The 24760-nt window shown below is 40.8% G+C and overlaps 1 protein-coding gene and 1 non-coding gene across 2 annotated transcripts; both read right to left on the bottom strand.

The window, feature by feature from the left end:
• Positions 1–3415: 3415 nt before the first annotated feature.
• On the bottom strand, positions 3416–23055 carry XKRX (XK related X-linked). Its single transcript, XM_019436034.2, has 4 exons — positions 21563–23055; positions 16758–17026; positions 4198–10472; positions 3416–4155 (listed from the first exon to the last, which is right to left on the bottom strand). The coding sequence occupies exons 1-3, from the start codon at positions 21895–21897 to the stop codon at positions 9727–9729; spliced, it is 1350 nt and encodes a 449-aa protein (XP_019291579.1). The 5' UTR covers positions 21898–23055; the 3' UTR covers positions 3416–4155; positions 4198–9726.
• On the bottom strand, positions 17754–17860 carry LOC128773940 (U6 spliceosomal RNA). The gene has a single exon (XR_008418433.1). It is a non-coding gene; the product is annotated as a U6 spliceosomal RNA (small nuclear RNA).
• Positions 23056–24760: the final 1705 nt, after the last annotated feature.

The raw sequence follows: 24760 nt of genomic DNA, 5'->3' as shown, positions 1-24760 counted from the left end.
ACTCATATGTGAAATTTAAGAAAACAAAAAGACAAAAAAAAAAAAACAAAAAACCCAGACTTAAATACAGAGAACAAACTGGTGATTGCCGGAAGGGAGCTTGGTGGGGGAAGGGGTGAAATAAAGGTGATTTAGAGCTCACTTATTGTGATGAGCACTGAGTAATGTATAGAAATGTTGAAACTAAGAGAACACTGTATATTAATTATACTTCAATAAAAATAATAACAAAATAAAATCCTCCAGCCAGTTGAAAAAATGATTGGAGGCTAGATGAAATAATAATGGTAAAATGATAATTGTTGAAGCTGGGTGATGGTACATAGTAATACATTATATTATTTCCTCTTATGTATGTTTGAACATTTTCATAATAGAAAGTTTAACCCTACCTATTCTTCTACCTATTCTCAAGTCATCAGGGGGGTGGAGGAGCAGGAGGACATGGCTTTTGGAAATGTTATGTTTTAAACTTTATAATATATAAACTGTATATAAATATATATAAATGAATATTATAAATAAAATTCTCACCTCTAATTCCACAATGGAGAAATAACAAATTAAGGTCTTAGTGTACATTTTACAGCTTTCAGACATTTTTTTTCTTCCAGACATTTTTCTATGAATACATATGCATGTCTTTAAAAAAAAAGACATTTGGACTATATTGTATGTGTTCTTTCATGGCCTGATTTTCTCTTGTTTGTGTGTGTGTACTATTATATCCTCTGGGTAATCATACTAAAGTATATCAAAACATTATAGATATACAAACATGACCTAGTTTAGTGCCCTTTCTTCCCACAGCGATTTCATTAACTTCAATCAGCCTTTTAATGAATATGTACCACATGTGCCAAAGGAATGGTCATCTCTGGTTTGAACTCCTGCAGCTGGTCTCCTGGCTTCTAGTTTTGCCCTACTCTAATCCATCCTTCACACAAACACCAAAATGATCTTCCTGAAATACCCCTATGTCACAACTCTGCTCAAAAACCTTCAAGAGGTTATGTACTGAATGATTCCATTCATATGACATTCTCAGAAAGACAAAGTATAGGGACAGAGAACAGATCAGTGGTTGCCAGGGGTTAGGGGTGCTGAGGAGAGTGTGACTACAAAGGGGCAGTGTGAGGGAATTTTTCAGGGATACTGGAATTGTTCTGTGTCCTGCTTGTAGTGGTGGTTACATACATTTCTACATGTGTTAACATTCATCGAGCTGTATGTACATTACTCCAGGATGTCAATATTTCTGTATATTTTTTAAAGCCTTCAATGATTCTCCATTGCTTAGATTCAAGTTCAACATTCTAAGCCCACATATGTAAGGCCCTCTGTGGTTCTCCCACCTCCCAGTCTACCTCTCTAACCTCATCTTTTACTGAGCCTCACCCCCCCAATACACACTATATTCTAGCCACACTACAACTGCTTGGTGTTCAGTGAAAATATGTCATATATGAACCTTGATACCTCTATGTCTTTGCTTATAATGTTTCCTCTGCTAAAATGCACCCCCGCCCACCACCACTGGCAACCATACTTATCCTACAAGGCCTACTTCAAATCCCACATCCTCTGTGGACCTTTCCTCAGCTCCTCAGTCAGAACTGAATCTCTCTTTCCTCAAGGTTCCCACAGGACTTTGCTTAGATCTCATTGCCTGACACCACCATGTATTACAGGGAAAGCCCAAGCAGAAGCAGGCTCCAATAATTAGGCAATAAAACTCCAAACCTCACTCAGAAGTATTCACTTAACATCAAGCATTTGCATTCCTTCTTTCCTCAGTGCCCAATGCCCAACTGGTTTCCAGGCCAGGTTACACCCATAGGATTTAGATTTACCCTGTTATTTACCTCCCCATCCTTCAAAGCTCAACTTCAACTTCATTCTCAAACACATTCCTGCTTTACTGCCCTGGTGCTGAATTCCTGGCTTGGCCCCCTAAGCACATGATTCTTTCATGCCACTCCCAGGGATGGTCTAGATTTCTGACCTATGCCTGTTCAATCCTACTCTCCTGGTTTGAAGACAAGGGAGCTTGCCTAGCAGGTGTGGGTACCTGGGGCTGAAGCCGGTGGGAGGAATGTCTCATTGGCAAGTGAGCCAATCCAATGAGGAAGAGCAAACTGGAGAGTCAAGTGAAGCAAGCAGAGGTTGGCAAACCAGAGAAGCAGAGCCAAATTATATCAAGAAAGCAAGGAATGACCGGAGCCCAAAGCCAATAACATGAGCGCGTATGGATGGCCAGGAACCTATAGAGCAGGCTAAGCCATAGGCTAGTTTGTGTAGTACAGATAGGGGACCTTTGCCTGTTCCCTTGTGTGTTATATGTAAATGCACCTGCCCCATTCAAAGAGCCAAAGATAAGTATAAAATACCTTCTTCAGTCCTACCCAGTCCAGACCATGTGACCCAACATCTATGGGATGCAGTGTGCTAGACTGGAAAGAATATAAGCTTTGAAATCAGAAAGACCAGAGTTCAAATTCTGGCTCTTCCCCTTATTAGTCATGTGACTTTGGTTCATCACTCAACTTCAGCTTTTTCATCTAAAAAATGGAGACAGATAGCATCTACCTCAGAGGATCATTATGATGATGAAATGAAATTATGTAAATGACCCAACATGTACCTTGGTATCTAATAAGCACTCAACATGATAGCCCACTTTCTTCAAGGGCACCTGCCATATTTTGCCTCATATTTCTAGTTAGTTGTATACAATACATGTCTCTCTCTCCAATCAGATCTTAAACTTGAAGGCAGATGGTGTGTGTGAGTCATTTTTTGCATATACTTATACAAAACTTAAATTTTACCAACTATTTTACACAAAAGAAATCCCCCTAACCCCACTCCCCAACCAGAGACCTGCTGGAGCATTTTTTCCAGTTTCCCCAACTACCATATTGTTTTGTTTTTACAAAAACAGGATCACTGTTAAAATATTATTTTCAAAATTTTTTTAACGTTTCATACAAATAGAGAGTGAGCATGTGTCAAAGTTTAATTTTAACTCACAAAGGAGGAAACCAGCAGGATGGCAAAGTTGACTCAAAGGAGAATTTGAGAACTGGTATTTTATAGTCAGTTAAAAAATAAAAAAAAAATGCTAAAATAATATTGCTAAGTTAGAATTAAAGCTGATTAATATCCTACAGGGCAGTACAAACCAAAATCATGCTGTCTTCTTTAGGTGGATATATATTGTTGCATTTTATTGGTTTTACAGATTTGTAAAATGACTAATTTTGTGCTAAATTGTAATTTTCTAGACCTAGAGAGTCAAATGACCCTCAGGCCTGTTAGAAAATGCTCTTGACATTAAAGCATCAAATAATCATCTTTTCCCTTTGTATTAGTTTCCTAGTGCTGTTATAATAAATGACCACAAATTGTCCTGGCTTAAAAAATGCATTTATTTTCTTACAGTTCTTTCTTATGGTCAGAAGTCCAATATCCATTTCACTGGGCTGAAATCAAGGTGTTGGCAGGCCCTGCTCCTTCTGGAGACTCTATAGAAGAAATCTGTTTCCTTGTGTTTTACAGCTTCTAGAGATGCATTCTCAGTATGTGGCCTCCTTCCTCCATCTTTAAAGTCAACAGTGTAGGTGCCTTGGTTGTTCAGTCATTTAAGCATCCGACTTTGGCTTAGGTCATGATCTCATGGTTCATGGTCTTAAGTCCCACTTCAGGTGAGCTCAAGCCCCATTTCTCTCTCTCTGCCCCTTGCTCACTTGCACCCTCTCTCTTTCTGAAAAACAAAGCCAACAGTGTAACATCCTCAATAACCCTGCCTCCATTTTCACATCACCTTCTCTCTTATGAGGACCTTTATGATTACATCTAGCACACCCACATAATTCAGGGTAATCTCTCCATTTCAAGGTCAAGATTAGCAAACTCAGTTCCACACTTAAATCCCCCTTACCATGTAACAGAACATATTCAAAAGTTGTGAGGATTAGGACATGGAGATCTTGGAGTGGGAGGGGCACTATTCTTCCTATGATACTCTTGTTTCCACATTTTGAATAATTTTTCATAATCTCAGCCTGTACAGTTTTTCAATTTTTTTCACCAATCTTTTCACATAGCACATACTGTATACATCTACCTCATTTTTTTAGTAGACACATAATGCTAGTTTCAGGTACACAACTTAGTGATTTGACAAGTTTATACATTATGCTTTGTTCACCACCACCAGTGTAGCTACCATCTGTCACCATATAAGGCTATTACAATATTATTGACTTATTCCTTATACTGTGCCTTTTATTCCCATGACGTATTCATTCCATAACTGGAAGCCTGTCTCTCCCTCTCTCCTTCACCCATTTGGCCCAATCCCCCACTCCCTTCCCTTCTGACAACCATCAGTTTGTTCTACATATTTATAGGTCTGATTCTTTTTGTTTATTCATTTTTTTAAGATTCCACTTATGAATGAAACCATATGGTATTTGTTTTTCTTAATCTGACTTATTTCACTTAGCAGAATACACTCTATGTCCATCCATGTTGTCTCAAATGGCACAATCTCATCCTTTTATGGGCTGCATGATATTCCAGTGTGTGTGTGCGCGCGCGCGAATAGATAACTTCCTTACCTATTCATCTATTGATAGACACTTAGGTTGCTTCCATATCTTGGCTATTGTAAATAATGCTGCAATAAACATAGGGGTGCACATATCTTCTTAATGACTGGAAAGCATTCCAACTATAGAACTGCTAGAATTTAATCATTTACTTATAGACGTAAATTTAAATTGTTACCAATTTTTCACTGTTACCAACAGTGCTGTCATGAACTTTCCTGCACATATCTCTTTGCACAACTGTGGCTATATTGCCATAGGAAAACATTCCTAGAGGTTAAAATTCTGAGACAAAAGTATGCCCATTTAATTCTGACAAATTGCCTTCCAAAAATTTGCACCAATACTTTAGTCTGATACCAGTGATGAGAACCAGTGACTGTTACCTCCAACATCACTTAAACTCAATATTTTGTATTCACTTTTGAGTCTTTCAGCATCTATAAAGCACTTTGAAATATCCACATATGTTTTCCTGGCACAAAATGAGTTTAATAATTGTTTGATAAATTAAAGGTCAGAACAACACAAATTCACATGCACAACTCAGAGAGCTTGTCCTAGCAACAATACAATGGTAACAGAGCTAATATGTGTAAATGTGCCTTGAATATAATATAGTGTTATTCAGATGTTATCTCTATACATGAAAATGTATTCTTTTCACACTTGGTTCCCATATCTCACACAGGTTGGCCTTGCTACTTCCCAGTTTCACATGGTGTGTGCTTTGTTGCCAAGGCTCATATACTTTTACTGTGCATCCCGGAGCCTCTAAGGTCTAAAGTGTGTGCTGGTCCTTCAAGAGGAAAGGCCTAAGGTTATGGGCATGTGTGTCCCCTGATGACAGTAATAAAGCCCAATGACAAAACTTTCAGAGAATGAAGATCCCCACTCTTGGGTAGGTAAATATTTTGGAGGGTCCAGAGTCATCTGCTTTTATACTAAGGGACTTTTCAGAAACAGAACTCCATAGGTTTAGATGGAATGTCCTGGTGAACATTCTTCTTCAGCTGCACACACCACTCTTTCCCTGGAAGGAGCCATCAACTCTGTAATACCAAGAATCATGACCTTGTGAGGTGCAGGTGTGAGGAGGCTGGCTGAAAGAGCACCAAATGTTGACCTAGGCTCTCAGGACTGTGACAGCTGGGGGAGGGACATTATTATTCAACATCCATATCCCACGGCCTGCTTTAGAACTAGGACTCAGCTTCTCAGAAGTAAGGGCAGTGTTGATAAGAAGAAGTATAAGAGAATAGGCTTTAGCATTCCCCTGCTATGACTGGTTGTTTTGAGGGGAAGAATTCATATGAAACTGAGTAGTAATTGCTCCCTCCAGCTTTATTCCCACGACCTGGATACGGAAGGTGTGTGTTTAAGAATATACAAGAGACAAAATCCTGAAACTAGAAAGGAAATGGGTCCATCTACCACTCTCCCCAGTGCTATCCCCCCACTCCCAATACCAACCTACAAGTACATATGAACACATACTCAATTTTCATTTCAGGCTTTTTAGGACTTGACCTTTTTCTCTCTAGAGTAAATTGAGTAGTTCCCCTTGATCAGGAGTGTTTGTAAGAAAGAATGCTTGATATGAACCCAGCCATATCCCAGAAAATATTCCTCAAACCACTAACATATTAAAATAACTCTACAAACGACCTAACAATTTAGAGGCTTGTGTCATGATTAAGAGTATAAGCTCTGGGGGCACCCGGGTAGCTCAGTCAGTTGAGGGCCTGACTTGATTTTGGCTCAGGTCATGATCTTACAGTTTTCTGAGTTCAAGCCCTGTGCTATCAGTGCAGAGCCTGCTTGGGATTCTCTGTCTCTACTCCTCTCTCTCCTCCTCCCCACAGCTCACATGCACTCTCTTTTTCTCTCTCAAAATGGGTGATGGGAATTGAGGAGGGCATTTGTTGGGAGGAGCACTGGGTGTTGTATCTAAGTGATGAGTCATGGGAATCTACTTCCAAAACCAAGAGCACAGTCTATATACTGTGTGTTAGCTAACATGACAATAAATTATATTTAGGGAAAAAAAAGCGTATAAGCTCTGGAGACTGAGTGCTTAAGACTGAAACCTGGCTCTTATACTAGCTGTGACTTTTGCAAGTAACTTCACTTTTGTATGCCTTGGAATCTTCATCTATAAAATGGGGGGAAATAGTACTTACCTCATAAGGGTTGTTTTGAGGATTGAATGCAATAAAGCACCATGCCAGACATATAGTAAATGCTTATAAAGTATTAGCTATTATTTAATTCACCTACAGTGCCCACAATTCTATGCCCATAGTCTTTAAAGAATTTGTGGAGCAAATAGACAACTATTAGTTTAATACATTTCCTTAACATGTTCATTTGCCCATACTTAGCCTACCGAATTTCCAATAATATGAAAAAGCTGTTGCTACAATAGACTCTTTTTTCCCCTAAACTTCATGGTTTTGCCTTCCTCTTCCAAGACCCTTTTGCTGGTCCCATCTCTGCCTTTTCTCCCACTCAGGAAGACTTGCCCCTACACAAATACCCTGTGTTACTTTAAGATTTCAAAGGGTAAAAAGAGAGTAGTCAATTAAAGAGGTATTTGCAGATGGGGGGGCTGCCTTGGTGGCTCAGTCGGTTAAGCGTCCAACTCTTGATTTTGCCTCAGGTCATCTCATGGTTTGTGGGATCAAGCCCCACATCAGGCTCTGCACTGACAGTGTGGAACCTGCTTGAGATTCTCTTTCTCTCTGTCCCTTCCATGTGTGCATGTTCTCTCCCTCAAAATAAATAAATAAACTTAAAAAAGAGGTGTTTGCAGATGTAAGCATTTCCCTTGCCCCAACACCATATTCTGAAACTCCTCCTTTTCCTGTGTATCTAGAAGATTGCTATGAAACAGAAAGGCCAGCACCTATAGGAGGTTCTGAGAGTTCATTTGCATAATGTATTATTACAATCTCTTCTCTTTGGGTAAGGACAGCAGGTTTTTCAGGTTGGAAGCTGATTCACACCCCTCACCCTGAACTCCCAGCATTCCAGAGATATTAGGTTACTGAGGCTGGGGAGGATACCTGGGAAAAAATATGTCTGGTCTAGTAGAAAGGCACATTTTTCTGCCCCATGTATCTCTACTCTAGCTCTAATTGGCCTGCCTGGCTCAGTGTGTGTTGCTGTGTTCCCATAGCACCTGTACCTTAAGAAACTGATTCACATGACTTTTATGGGCAAAATTATAGTTCTATACCACTTCTGATTTTAATGTAAGGGTATATTAACCACTGGGAAGAAATTTTTGCTTGAATTCCAAAGAGACAGTGGGTTTGTCTGGAGGCCTAATAGAGTCTTTCAAAATCACCTTAAACAACAAAGTCAGAAATAGGTCGTTGTCATAAAAAGCTGACACTGCTAAGTCCCTTCATCAGAGATAAAATGAGAAATTGGATTGAAAAAGAAAATATTCACTGCTCCAAAGAAAGTCACTTTACTCTTCCCCACATTAATTATCCAATCCTTTTAGCCCCAAACAATGGTTGAAGATAGGAAACCACACTAGACATGCCAGGAAATAGGACAATTCTGGCTAACAGCCCTGTTACTTAAAAGAGGGAGCTCCTCCACCATCATGTCCTGACATTGGGTAAAAGGAAGGGAAATGGCTAAAGATAAATTCTTAACATGATCCCAAGAGTAAAACTGGATGGGGATGAGAAACTTTAGGTCAGATTGTTTGCGGTTTCTCACAGCACTGTGGTAGCAATAATTGGGACGTGCTACTAGGAATTCTCACTTTCCTGGTCTGTGAGGGGTAAGCATTAGTTAGGTAAATGCTGGGATACCATGTCCCAATAGGCAGTGGTCATACTAACCTCAATTCCTTGGTTACTTTAGAGGCATCTGGCTGGCATTCCCATCAACATGCCCAACTGATAGGAGATGTAAACACCGAGACACCCAAGAAAGGTGGATGCATTCATCCACCAGGGATGTGGGAATGAGCAGAGGGTTGATAAACATTTACTTATTAGAAAATAAAATCCTGTGGGCAAAAACCAGTACCAATGATGATTTAATGTGATCTGGTTTCCCTCCTCTGCCTTTACTCTACCTTGGAGTATTAGCCACCATCCAAACCCCAAACAACATGAAGGTAATGTCCCCTTCTCTCTCTCCTAAAAATAAAATAACAACAAAATACTCAGAACAGTAGGAGACACAAAGCAATCTTCGTTTCTCCCATACATTAGAAACATTTTCAATTACAGTTCACCTTTTCTGAGATCCACATCAACTAGTAAAACACCAAGCGCACAGAAAGGCCAGTTTGGAGGGAATTCCTGAAAATGAGGCTCCAAGTAAGAGATTTTACTCAACCACTCCATTCCATAAGCTGGAAGGAGGCCTATGCAGATCCATGAAAAAGAGTCATTCTGGCTTATGCCCTGAAGGATCCTACTAGGCACTCCCTCCTCAGAGTGTGCCTATGAAGAGCCGCTAGAAAAGAGAAGTTTTTGATGGATGATCACTAGTAAAATCCTGATGGAGAAATAACTTGTTTGAGGAGCGGCTCTTTTAATAGTGGGGGTTTTCTTTTTAAACCAGAGTTTCTCCTTGGATTTTTAAAAAGCCAGCCATGCTTACAGTTACAGGTTCCACATTAATCAGCCAGTTTCCTGGGAGGTACTGATAGCTAGCAAGTTGTCACAACCTCTTATCAGTCAGGATATATTCTAGTGGGATTCTGGGCTTTCAACCATAGGAAAGCTCAGTAATGCCTCAAGCAAATGAACAGAGCTACAATATCACACACAGAAAGCCTAAAGTGCTTGGAGATAAATTATCCCCAAGGGCAGCCAGACAACTGACCTGGGTGGGAGGGGTGTTAACGTATCCTCGGCCCTTCTAGGTATATAACAGCTACCCTGGTTTCCAAACATAGCAGTCAATCTTAAGGAAATAAAACCTATCTGGGAGCTGCTCTTTCTTCTTATAGGTTTACCAGAAAATTTAAGAAAATGTCCCGGTGGGTACTCATCTATGAGCCTCATCCTCTCCTTCAATTTCACAGTTGCTCTTGGCAAAACCCAACCTATCCCCAAATACCCAGAAGATAGAATCAGACAATGCTTTGCCTTGCTTCAGCATCACAGGATGGTTCTGAGTTCTCAACCCTTCCCCGGGGGTTCTGGTGGCAGCAGACACAATGGAGGTAGTCTACTACATTGTGGGTAAAGAGTGATCGCAATGGGTGCAAGTACTGGAAGAAAAGGAGCATGAAGCCAATGGAAATCAGATAAGCAATGATGAGCTGCAAAGCAATCAAGGAATGACAGTAATTCAGCAACACTTTCACTCCAAAGAACTTGAAAACCAAAACCATGATCACATTTTCTACCAATCTCACAATATAGTGCAGGCCCATATGTCCCCAGTTCTGACCTTTGTCAACAAGGTCCCTATCTGCCAATTTCAACTGCAAAGCTGACCAGCAAGAGAAGTTGATGCCAGCATAGAGGACGGTAATAGAAATCAGCACCACCAGGGTGCCGACCCGGCTGAAATTTTTCTCAATGTTATTGGGCATCTGGGCACCACTCCTCCAGAACTTCACCCAAGGCTCAAAGAGGATGATCAGGAAGTTAAGCAATAAGAAGGGCACAGCTTTCAATTTCAATGTGGCTGAGAAGAGCACCAGAATCACGAGGCGGGAAGTGATCTCCAAGGTCCGCCAGATGGTGATGCAGAGGACTTCTAATGGCCCAAGGCGAATCTTGTATTCATCATACTTGATCTGGATAGCCAACATATTGCAGAGGGTAGCCCCATAGGTGACAGATATCAGGGAAAAGACCATTAGCACAGCTGTAAAAAACAAACAAACAAAGAAAAAAACAAAAAATTGACAATCAGACTATGTTGGTGAAGCGTAGACTCTGACCCAGAGGTCTGGAGAGGTCATAGGTGAGACTTGAGGGCCCAGTTAAGAGCAAACTCACGTATGAACACAGCTATGTTAGCACAGAAAACAGCATGCACAGGGGTGCCTGGGTGGCTCAGTCAGTTAAGTGTCTGACTCTTGGTTTTGGCTCAGGTCATCTCACAGTTCATGAGATAGAGCCCTGCATTAGGCTTCATGCTGACAGTTTAGAGCCTGCTTGGGAGTCTCTCTCTCCTCTCCCTCTGGTCCTTCCTCTGCTCAGGTGTGCAAGCTCTCTCTCTCTCAAATATTAAACAAAATTTTTTTAAAAAGAAAACAGCATGCACAGAAAAAAATGGGAATAAACTGAAATATATATTTTTTGTGATAGGTATTATACCACTTTTAAAAATCTTTTTTCTATTTTCTAAATTTCCCACAATGAACACACACTGTAATACTTTAATAATCATCTAAACATACAAAATGAACTTTGTAAAGTTTATTTATTTCAGAGAGACAAAGAGAGCCTGAGTGGGGAAGGGGCAGAGAAAGAGGGAGAGAGAATCCCAAGCAGGCTCTGTGCTGTCAGCACAGAGCCCAACATGGGGCTCAAACTCACGAAACTGTGAGATCATAACCTGAGTGGAAATCAAGAGTCAGAGGTTTGACTGTGGCACCCCACAAAATGAATTTTTTAAAAACAGTGGATCCCAAAACTAGCATTGAGAGGTCACTAACAAAAGAAGAGCATATATAAAGGGGATAGGGCAGCATCCACTTGATGAAACAGGCTTTTGAGCAAACAATGAAGGCAGAAGTTCTGAAAAAATCCAGTCCTAGGAAATTCATGGGAGTGCCTTTGATTATAGATGTCCCTTCTTTGGCATACATCCTCTTTAAGGAACTAATTTTGTATGTGCTTGTAGAATGTGTCAGAATGTATACTGGAAATTCCATGAAGGCAGAAAAGATCATGTCTATTTTGTTCACTGCCTATATCCTCAGAGTCTAACATACTGCCTGGAACATAGTAGGTGCTCACTGTTTGTGGAATTAATGAGGAATTCTGAGTTTAGAAAGGCAGCATAACATATCTACAATTAGAAGCCTTTGGTTCAGCTCTGTGAAAGCTGTGTGAAAGTCACTGAATATCTATGTGCCTTAATTCCCCAATTTACTGAGTTACTCTAGAATTGCTTGCATTAATCATCAGCAATATCAATTTATCACCCAGGTGCTTTGGTATATTTTAGGAATCTCCAAAATTCTACCAGAGTGGTTTAAAAATTAAAAAAAAAAATCATAGCCCATAACATCCATACGACTATATAGAATTGGCCCTCAAGGGTCAGGGTGCTCCATAACTTGCTACATGAAGTCTCAACTATAAGTCACACAATGGCCCTTTCTTTTTACTCCTTTCTATCAAAGAATACCAATCACTAAGAAAAATCTAGTACTCTCAAGGAGAGTGAGAGGCCTGAGGGGTAACTCATCCAAAAAAAAAAAAAAAGCTGGAACTTTCTGTTCCCATAAAAATACTGGATCCAGGAAACTGGAGGCATGGAGATGTCAACTTAATCTGCAAGAAAAGTGAAGACTTCCCCATGGAAACCCCAAAAGCAGCACAGCTTTGTTTCCAAGATCCTTTTCAGCTCTAAGTAGAGTGTTGGAATCTCAAAGATTGGAATGAGAGACTCTCTTGAAGTGTCTACCCTTAGCCTTATTTTTATTATTTTTCCATGTTTATTGAGATATAATTGACATATAATATTGTATTAGTTTAAGGTGTACAACATAATGATTTGATATATTCAGCATTATAAACCACTCTTAGTCCCAGCCTTAAGAATTGATGCTCCTTGTGGACTTGGGAACATCAGAGTGTATATACATCTAGCTAAGTGTAGTGATTCTTTCCCTTAAATTAAAACTCATTTATTGATAGTAATGTAATACAAGGGAGAAAGCCTGATGCTTCCCATAAATGTAAAAACACCTTCCATCTGTCTCCCTACAGATAGACTCATGCCATAAGATATCATAATGCTGTTAGTGAATTTGCTCATCTACACTGATCCAGATGGCCTCCAACAGAAAAACAGATTAGAAAAGGGATAGCAAGGAGAAGACAGAAGAGTGGATGAAAATGAGGAAAATGAAACCAAAAAACTGGTTGCAAAACCTTAAGAGATGGTACTGTCAGAAATTTTTTAATAGGAGAAATCACCAAAGAATCTAAAACAAGGCCTTGGAGAAAGTTTCCCTTATATTCTTTGTATAGTGATATATGACTAGAAACATGGGTTCTGCAGGCAGACATCCTGGAGTCCAGTCCAATCTTTTCCAACTATTACTTATGAAACCATTGGGAATTTGCTTAACCTCTCAGGGACTCTCTTTCCTCATTTGTTAAAATGGGGATGACAATAATTATATCACAGGGCTGTTGTAAAAATTAAAATAATCACTTATAAAGGGTTTAGAGCAATGTTCAGAACATAGTAAATGCTATCTGCTAGCTCCTATCATTATCATCATTCCCTGTTTCCAAAATGTGTAATACATTCATTTCCCCTACTTAGGCACTACCTGACACTTAGGAAGTCAGGTGATTTAAAAATTAATGGAATACCTAGAAATAAGCCTTACAAAAATGTGCAAAACCTACAGGAAGAAAATTATACAACTTCACTAAAGTACATTTCATTACATATTTTTTAATGTACTTCAGTAAACTTGTATAGTTTTCTTGCTATAGGCCTTGCACACTTATGGTATAGATTGTGGTGATATTTCACGGATGTATACTTATCTCCAGATTCATCAAAGTGGATAAGTTTAAATAGGTAGAGACTTTTGTCAATAATACCTCAATACAGTGACTTAAAAATATTTAACAAAATGGAGAGATATATCATCTTCTAATATGAAACCAATTGATCCTGTAAAGATGTAAATTCCCTCCAAAATAACCTAAATAATTAAATGCAATCCCAATATACAGTCTCAATGAAATGTTGTTTTTTCCTTTTGTTGGTGTTATTGTTTTGCGTTTTGGTGGGAGAAGTGACAAATTGATTGTGGAAATTCATCTATTTGGAAGATTAGGCTAAATTGACCTAACAGGAGCTGTTAAAGGCCTTTGTAAGAAGTACACACAATCTAAAACAAGGAACTTAAATACATAAAAATTTAATACTTCAGAAAGCCAGAATATATAATTATATTGTGTATCTTATATGGTGTGTTGCACATGTATGTCACACCTTTTACATGTATAACATGTACATGTACTTTTAAATCATTTTTTTAATGTTGGGGCCCCTGGGTGGCTCAGTCGATTAAGCGTCTGACTTCGGTTCAGGTCATGATCTCACAGTTTGTGGGTTCGAGCCCCACATCGGGCTCTGTGCTGACAAGCTCCAGCTTAGAGCCTGAAGCCTACTTCGAATTCTGTGTCTCCCTCTCTCTCTGTTCCTCCCCTACTCATGCTCTGTCTCTCTCTCTCCTTCAAAAATAAATTTAAAAACATTAATGAAAAAAATTTGTAATACAAAAATTAATTTAATATTTATTTTTGAGAGAGAGAGAAAGAATGGGAGGGAGGAGCAGAGAGAAAAAGAGGGAGACACAGAATCTGAAGCAGGCTCCAGGCTCTGAGCTGTCAGCACAGACCCCGATGTGGGACTCGAACCCATGAACTATGAGATCATGACCTGAGCCAAAGTCCAACACTTAATGGACTGAGCCACCCAGACACCCCAATGCACTTTTAAAATGTATATATGTACACACATATAAAACATTACACAAATGTATACATACACATTTATCTACAGCAGAGAAAGGATTAATACCAGAATAAGAAAATAACTCCTACAAATTAATAAGAAAAAGACAACCCACTAAAAAGTGTCAGTAAGAACATAAACAATTTAAAGAACACAAGAACCAACCATGAAAAGGTATTCAGCTTCCCTCACAATTTAAAGCAAGTGATTTAAGTAGTCAGTTTTTTAATTTTATAATTATACAACTAAATAATATTAAGCTTAACATATAAAGAAAAAGCACATTCATACACTACATGTGGGAATATAAATTCATACAACCTTTTAGGAGGGCTCTCTGATAAAATTCCAAACATGCATATCCTTTCACCTAGTACTTCTATTGCTAAGAATTTAGCCTATGATGTCTCATTCCAGTACACAGATACTTAGAAACATCTTCACTGGAGCAGTTTAGAATTAGAAAAAACTTTTTTGAATGGAAAAATTAGAAACAAACTTTAATCCTACCAATAGATTAGGGAACAAGAAAGAATGGTCCAATTCATATAAGGAAAATGTACATTATATATGCATATATAAATAACCAATAAAGAAAAATAGATTGGCATACTTTTGAAAAAGACATGTTGCTGAACAAAATGATTAATACAGTCCTTTTTGACAAAAGTACATAGATGTATATATTGTATGTATGTTTATATAGTAAAAAAATAAGTCTGGAAGGATGTATACTGAATAGTTAACAGAGATTACCTTTGGGGAGCAAAATTACATCTGTTATTTCATATATATATTCTGTGTGGTTTTGAATTTTTACTATAATCATGTCTGATTTTTTAATTAAAAAATAATGACTAAAAACAGTAACACATGGTCATAGTAAAAATTTTAAACTATATACATTTCAAACCATATAGAAGGATGTAAAGTAAAAGGTAAAAGTCAACGGACTTCTCATTTTCACTGCCCAGAGGTAAATGGTTTCTTGCATATCTTTCCAGAAATTTTCTATGTATATAGGATTACTTGTAGGTCAATTGGTTTGTGCATGTATTACTTTTGTAATGTATACATATTTTAATTAGATGATTTGATAACCTTCAAAATTCTCAGGAGGAAAAACATCATCATATCCTTTTCACACTACTGTCAATTCTAGGTATGTAAAAACATCAAGACCAACAGAACATCATGAACAATTTGTAGTGGAGAAAAAGACAAAAGGGAACAAATTCCCTCTTTACATTTATTTGCGACATGGGGCTTTGCCACACAGGATCAGTATCTAATAATGAGGAAATGGTTCAAAGCTGTACCCACAGCTGTACAAGCTCCAACCCAAGCAGATGAAGCTAATCTTGGGCTGTTAAAACTCATTAACAGTACTTTATCTTGACTTTGAAAACACTGACTCACATTTCCTCCTCTCCTAGAGGTCTTACTCATCTCAGGAGCCCTCTTTTACAAGTGGAAAATTAAGACTGTGACCTCTTGGGTAACTTCCTCCCCAAATCACACAGAAGGTCAGAACTGGGAGCAAGCCTCATTCTCTTCAGGATTCATTCCACACCCCTTTTCCTTCTCCCCACTGGAGTGATGACATCAGTGGTTCCCAAATGCAGCTGCTCAGAATCAACTGGGGTATTTAAAAAAGATACAGATTCCTGGCCTCCCCACAGAGAGTGAATCAGGTCTGAGTAGGAGATATAATTTTTTTAAAAAGGGGCTTTCATTCAGCAATATGTTTTCTCATGATCAGTAATATTTGGGAAACTCTTATTAAAAGATGACCATCCCTAAAGCAAATCAAACAAAAAAAACCTTAGTATAATTTAAACACCCTGGGCTAGGGAAAATGTCCTACTGAGTTCTGGTATTATCAGCTTCTTCTGGGCCCAGAGAGAGTTTATCTGTGGCATTGTTAGTCTAAATGGATTACCCCAGTTTAAGAATGTGGGAGGCCTAAATGTCTGGCTCCTGAAGTTCTCTAACAGTGCTGTCCACCAGAACTTTGTGCAATGGTGGAAATGTTGTGTAATACCTGTGCTGTCCAATACAGTAACCACTAATCACAGACAGCTAGTGAACACTTAAAATGTGGCTAGTATGACTGAGGAAGTAATTTTTTTTATTTTTCATTTTAATTTAAATAACCACATGAGGCCAGTATATTAGATAGCTCAGGTCTGAAGTTCCTTTTTTTATTAAAAATTTTTAACGTTTATTTATTTTTGAGAAGAGAGAGACAGCATGAGCAGGGGAGGAGAGAGAAAGAGGGAGACACAGAATCTGAAACAGGATCCAGGCTCTGAGCTGTCAGCACAGAGCCCTACATGGGGCTCAAACTCACAGACTGTGAGATCATGTCAGGTCTAAAGTTCTAAGACCCCTGATTTAAATGGAGCCCTCCCCTCTCCTGACCCTACTCACCTCTACCCAGGGGGACCTCTGCAGAGATCAGAGTCACATAGAGCTGATAGGTCAGCTGGGGCACTGAGCCCAGGAAGGCTTGGATCTGTGACATACGTTTGTACGCATTGCGGTGCATAGCCAGGGTCCGGATGGAGTGGCCCACCTCCCATTCTATCAGCACCTCCTCGCCACTTATTAGCATCTTCTTTCGGGTGAGGCTGACATAGGGCTCCTCCTGCCCCTCTTTCTTCCACAGTGTGAGGTACTTAATCATGGCCTCCAAACATCTGTGGAAGTAAAGCATCACAGGCACTTAACTAAAGCTGTCCTGGGAAGGAAGACTGTAGTAGAGGTGAGAGGTGAATAATACATAAACTCGGGGAGTTTGTGCTACTTTTTACCATTCCTTTTTTCCCATTCTACCCATTTGTCATGAGTCAAAGAGTTGGTCATGCCTTCTACAAGTTACTTGAGTCTAAATCTTTTTTTTTTTTGTCCAGTTGGTCATCTACTGACTTAAGAACACCATTTCAGAGTGGGTTGTTTTTTTTTTTTTTGAAGATTTAAGGAATTGCTTTGTCTCAAGAACAGGTATATGGTAGGGGAACCTGGGTGGCTCAGTTGATTAAGCATCCGACTTCAGCTCAGGTTCTGATCTCACGGTTTGTGGGTTTGAGCCCCACAGCGGGCTCTGTACTGACAGCCCAGAGCCTGAAGTCTGCTTCAGATTCTGTGTCTCCCTCTCTCTCTGCCCCTTCCCCCACTCATGCTCTGTCTCTATCAAAAATAAACATTAAAAATTTTTAAATAAAAAAATAGGACTATGGTAGAAAAGTGCCTTGAACACAAAGATATTATGTAAATAATGTGGTGAGAGAAAATGATAAAGTTTTTTTTTTTTTAAGACTCTGTGGGTGATTTTTTTTCCTTCCAAACTTTTAAATTCTAGCCAGTTAACATACAGTGCAATATTGATTTCAGGAGTACAATTAAGTAATTCATCAATTACATACAAAAAATATGGAACGCTTCATGAATTTGCAGGTCATCCTTGTGCAGAGACCATGCTAATCTTCGTTGTATCATTCCAATTTTAGTATATGTGCTGCCAAAGTGAGCACAATGATGAAGGTTCTTAAAGGCCCTGGTTTTCATAACACCTCAAGTTCCTGAGGTAAAGTTTTCTTTATGCAAAGCATTTACCTCCATACTTGGGGCTTTTGAGTTCTGCTTTTTTCAAGACAAAGCTGACAACTATAACTATCTTGCCAAAACGTCTTACATCTAGAAAACACATCAGCTATACAGTGATGCCACTCAATAACAAAGGTACTTAAAAGACTTGACAACTCAGAACTGAATGTGCTACATACCTAGGGAACATCAAAAGCTCTAAAAGTTGCTTCAGGGGGGCCTCTTGACCTATCTGGTGCCAAAAGCCTTTTAAACTTCTTTCTTTACAAGAGGAAAACATCCTTATGAGAGCCTACCAATCTTAGTGATAAGTGTGATAGCGATAAGACCATATTTCCTGCTGTATCCCTCCCATCTCCCCCATGTAAATCAGAAATCTTTAAGCAATTCTGATGTGGTGAATAGAAGAAAAGCAACTAGAACATTTTGTTTCAGAACACCTTAGTTATCACTTCCTCCACTCACCCTGACAGGAATGGAAACTGTGGACCATTATGATAAGAACAGCTATGGTGAAAATTAAGCCATCTTTCCTGATTGAGGGCATGGGTTGTATTTATCTTACCTACCACACTTACCACATGGTGAGTATTTGATCAATTTTTTTCTGAGCAAATGAAAGAGTAAGAAGGAAGAAAAGAATGCAGGGTGAGAAATGATGGGAGGAGAGGATGATCATAATGGCAATGTAATTTAATGGAAAAAAATAGGCTAAAGATGAGCTCAGAGATTTATATGCTTTCTAGGCCTTTGGCTCCCAATAGGAAGGTTTGGAATATGTGCTGGCTGCCATTCTCCACAGGATCCTTTGAGACTGGGGCATATGTGTTATTCTGAAGCATGATGTTTCAAACTCTAAAATCTGGGAGAGGAAAAGATGGAAGGAAGAGAGAACAGAGAAGAAAAAAGCTAAATGCGTTTCCAACAAAAGATTTTAGATTTTTAACCAAGGCTCATCAGTGCTATTCCTTAATAAAATATTGGGGGAGGTAGTGACACAAAGCATTCTGTTTATGCTTCTAAAGGCTATTTACTAGTTTAAGTAAGGGTGTTCGCCTTGCTTCTAAGCTTCAGTAAATTAGAGTACATTTTCATTTTCAGAAGTAGCTTTGCTTTTCAGATAAGGGAGCCAGGCCCTCTAAATACCTCCCTCCGTGTGCCTAATAGCACTAATCAAGTTCCTCTCTACCAAAAAGTAATTTGCCTTGAAAATAAGTATATCAAGGATACAATTTATGAGCTTTTAATATTTCTTCCCTGCTGTCAGGTTAGCTGAGATTATAAATGCTTTCCAATCATTTCTAGTGAAAGCTAAGTAACAAAAGTGAAATACAGTACACAACACTCCAAATGGAGCGTCCACATCAAAGATGGCTTGGGAGCCCACAAAGCAAAGGAGGGAAGTCTAAACTATGGACTGGGGCAGGACTTGCTGAAATTTGTATCTTGACAGTGCTTGATCTGTTAATTCAATATATTGCATTTGAAAGAGGAGAGAAGAATGGTTTCCTTGCACCTCTAGTGACATCTATAAATTTCTTTGCCAAGTTCAAGATGAGGTCTGTTGCAGCTTACCTTCAAAGATTTAGAATTGGAAAGGACCTTTGGATTCCTTAGTCCGAAGGTTGCATATAGGTCAGCTGAGTCACATCTCACCAACAGCTATGGTTTGGCCCATACATACATTTTTATGTAATGAGTCAAATTACCAAAATTTAAAATGATGTTTCATATAATATCCTGTCTTGGAATCTCCTCCTGAAAAGTTGGGGAATCTGGAAACATTGTGTCTAAATTCTAACAGTGTAACAATGGGTTGGAAATGTAGTGCAGCTGCCTCCTTTAGGCAAATCATGCAGACTCCAGCTTGCCACTGCTAGTCACCACTCTATACTATTTCTCTAACACTGAGATTTTGTTTTCCTTTATCATCACACATTGAAGCTACTGGTTTTCCCATACTTGGCCTGCTTCACTCATTTATGAGACCTGCCTGGCCCCTGTAAGCATTTGTCTTTGAGACCCATGATCTAGCCCAACCCATTTATTGTACAGATGAAGAAACTGGGGCCTAAGGCATTTTCAGAAACTTCACCAAAGCCATGCAACTGGTCAATGACACAAGACTAGACTCCAAGCCACTGGAATTCCAGACTACTATTTCTGCTGATATCCAATATTTTCTCTAATGGAGCCTGATCAATCCCTCCTTGAACATAAATTGATTTAAATTTTTTTTAAGTAGGGGAGTTCTATCCTTAAACAGTTTCACACTGTGTTTAGTTCTGTAATGATGAAATATCTTCCCACTGCAATTACATCAACACTCTGACACATTCTTCAGCTGATTGCAGGTTTCTGCCTCTCTTGCAATCAAGACAAACCTTGTCCATTCCTTCCTCCTGACTTCATAAGTTTTGCAATGTCTCCCTACCTTGAAAATCTAATAGCATCCAGATGAGACTGCTGACACAGATGCCTGTCTCCTTAAGATAAGGCACATTCTCATCCCTTCAAGGCAATCTTAAATGGAAAGACTTGATACTATTATATTGCACTACAGTATCCAGATGGAGAGATGGACTATCTTTCTTTGCCCCCTCTAACCATGTACCTTTATTGCAGAAATATACAAAGTGAGAAACAGGAGACTGATGAACCAATACAGAAAATGAACTACAGGGTGCCTGGGTGGCTCAGTTGGTTAAGTTTCCGACTTCCTTTGGCTCAGGCTCAGGTCATGATCTTGTGGTTCATGAGTTCAAGCCCCACATCAGGCTCTGTGCTGAAAGCTCAGAGCCTGGAGCCTGCTTTGGATTCTGTGTCTCCCTCTCTCTCTCTCTGCCCCTCCCCACTCATGCTCTCTTTCAAAAATAAACATTTAAAAAATGAACTACAATGGGTTGGGGTACTAGACGACCACAAATAGCTTAAAATATTTTCTGGATGTCAAATAACTCTGGAAAATTTGGAAATGGCAGCAGCACCAGCCCAAGCAGCTCAGGGTAAAGAAATTGAATGTGAGATCCAATTTATAGAGTGTTTTAAAAGGCAGAGTCAAACTAACACACTCTGAAGTTACGGCCCGTGTGCACAGGTTGACCTCATCAGCTGGTCCTCCCGATACCAATTTTCACAATTCAAATCCAAATAGCAAACACTAATGAAGTCTCATCAGTGGTACTGTACCTGGTTTTACAACATAGGTACATGGCACATGTTCATTGCGGTGGCATTTAAGGTTTCAGATAAAGTTTTTTTAGATGGTAGGCAGGGAAGCCAAGAGTGGAACGGAATGGGAGAAATGATTAGATCAGAGACACAGTTTCAGTCTTGTGAATATTAGCTTCATCTTTCTCTGCATAAATCGGGTGGGGGAGAAATTCAAAAGTTGCTCACCGGGGTGCCTGGATAATTCAGTCGGTTAAGTGTCCCACTTTGGTTCAGGTCATGATCTCCCAGTTCGTGAGTTTGAGCCCTGCATCCAGCTCTGTGCTGACAGCTCAGAGCTTGGAGCCTGCTTCAGATTCTGTGTCTCCCTCTCTTTCTGCCCCTCCCCCACTCGTGCACGCTCTCTCTCTCAAAAATAAACAATTAAAAATTTTTTTTAAAAGTAAAAAGTTGCTCACCTGACAATAGGTCCCAAGAGGATTAGATGCATAAACAATGATAGCGGCTTGTCTTTGGCCAGATCTCTGTGGACAAAAATGAGGGTCAACTGGACCATAATGGATGAAAACATAAAGAAGGATAAGGTGTATGTCATCCAGTAGGTTTCACTATTCTTACGATAGATTCTAACCATGTACAAGGCAGATGCAGCCTCCCCACAGTACAAAAAGGTAGAGAAGAGGATGCCAAATGGAAAGGTAAATCGGGGGTTGGCCCCACGGATGACATCTTCCTCCAGAGATGAAATTGGATCCATGTTAGGCTCCTCAGGAATTTCATAAACTCGGTCCATTGTCGAGGTTCTGAGTGTTGCAGTCTGGTCTTCAGAGCAACCCCCACCCCACCCAAGGGAACCCTGTAGCCACTGCAGTCCAAGTATCGGTGAAGAGAGCTGTCAAGTACAATTGCAGAATGGAGATCTGTTAGAGCAAGAGACCCCTCTTCCTAGTCTCAAGTTACACTTGTTGGAGTCTGAGATGGTGAGTCCAGAAGTACCACTTTGAACTTGACTCTTCATTGGCCCAGGATTCCAATCGTCCACATACGTGCTGTGAAACCTGGACAAGGCAAAAGCAAGCATTTTAGCGCCCAGTCCGAAGTCCAATTCCAGGCACGTGACAGGCCATGGGGACTGCTGTTTCCTGTGCCGCTTCTTGGCGCAGCCCCCCCAGGGAGGGGGGTAGCCACTCTGTCCGGGCACCAACACTCGGCAGCTACTCCGGACGAATCCTGACCAGTATGCCCTCTCAAACCGGCCGAGAACTGAACCAGGGCGGAAGAGCGGGTGCAGCCTGAGCGTCCCTTCGGGGGTTTATTTCAGTGCCCAGGTATCCTAACCATCGCTAGGCTCTGGTTATTAGCTTGCCTGCTCGCCGGCGCTCTCTCCAGGACCTGCGAAGAGTCGAGGGTACTCGGGCGGACTCCACGGATTCCCCAAGCCCCGCCCCCAAGGCAGCTAGCAGGCCGGGGCCCCGAGCGCAATGTCCAATCTCCCAGGAGAGAAGCAGGGTGCGCGCGCGCGGTAGGATCAACACAAGGCTAAACGTACTTCTTTTCTACAGAGAAACTTTGCTAGCTAGAAGCACGACGTGCGGGACGCCAGCCCCGGAGGGCAAAGGCAGATGTCACCAAACTCTTGGGTGCCGCCTGCCGCTGGGGTCCTCCCTGGTCTGCAGTTCTAGCTGCGGGAGGTCGGCAGCTTCTGGAACTCAGGCAATTATGGCGGGGGCGGGCGAGGTGGGAGGGACAGCTGGGGCCGAGCAAAAAACCAGCCTGCGAGTTCCAGGGCAGGCAGCCCAAGGATGCGCCGGGCGGAGAGGCGTGGCAAAAAAGGGCTTGGGCCAGTCTTCGGAATTGCTTTCCACCACGAACCCCGGATCCCAGAGGGAGCCACAGCTTTCCTCTTCCCCAAAAGCAGCAGACGCCCACTTCTACCCCGCCCTCCCGAACTAGCTCGCTTGCACACTTGCTCAACTCACGCTGTTAGGCAGGTGCGTCTCTGTCTGCCTCAGGGTTGAACTTCCCTAGGTCCTATTGCCCTCCAGATAATATCATGGTGGGGTGGGGCGGAGGAGACCTGAGAGGCAATTGGGCCATAGTTTCCTTTCTGGGCAAGACTGTGTGCAGCAAAGGTAAGATAGAAACAGATAGTGGGGTGTCAGGACTCAAGGTCAGCCTACAGACACCTGAAAACTCATATGCCTTGATTTCCCCATTTGCAAGATGAGGCCAGGATAGGAACTTTAAAATGAACTTTCAGGTCTTTGGCTGAAAGAGGTGCCAAATTCTAAATAGACTGGAGACGAGCCAAAGGAACTGCTAGTAAAAACTGAGAGGGATATCTTACAGAGCTCAGAATATTGCCAGGATTCTTTTTTTTTTTTTAACGTTTATTTATTTTTGAGACAGAGAGAGACAGAGCATGAACGGGGGAGGGTCAGAGAGAGGGAGACACAGAATCTGAAACAGGCTCCAGGCTCTGAGCTGTCAGCGCAGAGCCCGACGCGGGGCTGGAACTCACGGACCGTGAGATCATGACCGGAGCCGAAGTCGGCCGCTTAACCGACTGAGCCACCCAGGCGCCCCTTGCCAGGATTCTTAAGATCACCCCTCCCCCACCTCACTGAGCTTTTGTTTTCATGCCTTCATTTGCATAATTCTAAATCCCAGAGAAAAAGAGAAAACATCTGCCTCCTGGTAATAATATAAATGTAGCCTCCTGTGCCAATCTCCTTTTGCTGCAGGAAGTCATTAAAAAGAATCTATGTGAGGAGTGGCCAACTAGCAGCCACCAAAATGATGGCCTCAAGAAAGATTTATTCTTGGCGTGGTGTTGAATTTGAAGATTTCTGCAATTGCTGTTCCCTTTCCCCAGGGCTGATTCGGGGACAAATCAATGTCTAAATGTTGTTGCCTTTGAAGCAGGCACACTATCTTTGTCTGCACCTGTGCTAGCAGCTGGGTTAACAGGCCGATCCTTCCTCCTTTCCTTTTCACAAGGCAGGCCAACATGCAGAACGCTTCACATAGGGTGTTAATTGGCTTGGCCTTTCCAACTGGGTTCTCCACCAACAGTACAGGGGGAAGAACTTCTGGGGGCTTCTTAGGAACCTGTTCCTCAGATGGATCTCAAGTAGGGTAACAATCTCATCTCAATTTGCTGAGATGGGATAAGTTGGTTACGCTAGCACAGGAGACCAAAGTTTTTCTTTTAGCCTTTCTTCCTTCCCTGTGCCCTCACCACCCCACAAATACACAAATCGAAAAGGCCTTCCTAATTTGTTCCTAAACAACTCCTTTTGTATGCTATTAAAGGCTTTCTGTTATCACCACGCTGCTTCCCTCTCCAACTTCATTGTCCACATTACCCTACCACACATTCTTTGCTCCAGTCCAGCAAATTTTCTCATTTAATTATACTTGCCTTGCTCACTCCCACCTCTGTGTCTTGAGGTCATTTACAGGCTCCTTCACTCTTTTCTCCATTTATCCAAACCCTAAACTTCTTTCAAGGGTCAGCTCAACGACTACCTCCTCCAGGAAACCTTTCTCCTCCCCAACCCTCACTTTTCTCTCTTTTTGTGCTCCTGGCACAAGCTTTCTTGCACTAGCCCTTCAACTGTTTCTGTGTTTGCCCTGCCTACCCAACAGAAGTT

The sequence above is a fragment of the Panthera pardus genome, unplaced genomic scaffold (genome assembly GCF_024362965.1).
Source record: "Panthera pardus isolate Hobbes unplaced genomic scaffold, ASM2436296v1 HiC_scaffold_27, whole genome shotgun sequence".
In the NCBI taxonomy this organism is placed as follows: domain Eukaryota; kingdom Metazoa; phylum Chordata; class Mammalia; order Carnivora; family Felidae; genus Panthera; species Panthera pardus.
The sequence above is the reverse complement of the archived record's forward strand: the minus strand, read 5'-3'. Positions and strand labels throughout refer to the sequence as shown.

What these genes read in the sequence shown, in the direction of transcription:
- XKRX (XM_019436034.2), bottom strand. Translation starts at nt 21,897, where the DNA reads ATGGACCGAGTTTATGAAATTCCTGAGGAGCCTAACATGGATCCAATT. An exon ending in CTCTTGGGACCTATTGTCAG is followed by an intron (nt 17,027 to 21,562) that starts GTGAGCAACTTT and finishes TTACTTCCACAG; the next exon opens with ATGTTTGGAGGCCATGATTA. An exon ending in AGAGGTCCCCCTGGGTAGAG is followed by an intron (nt 10,473 to 16,757) that starts GTGAGTAGGGTC and finishes TGTTTTTTACAG; the next exon opens with CTGTGCTAATGGTCTTTTCC.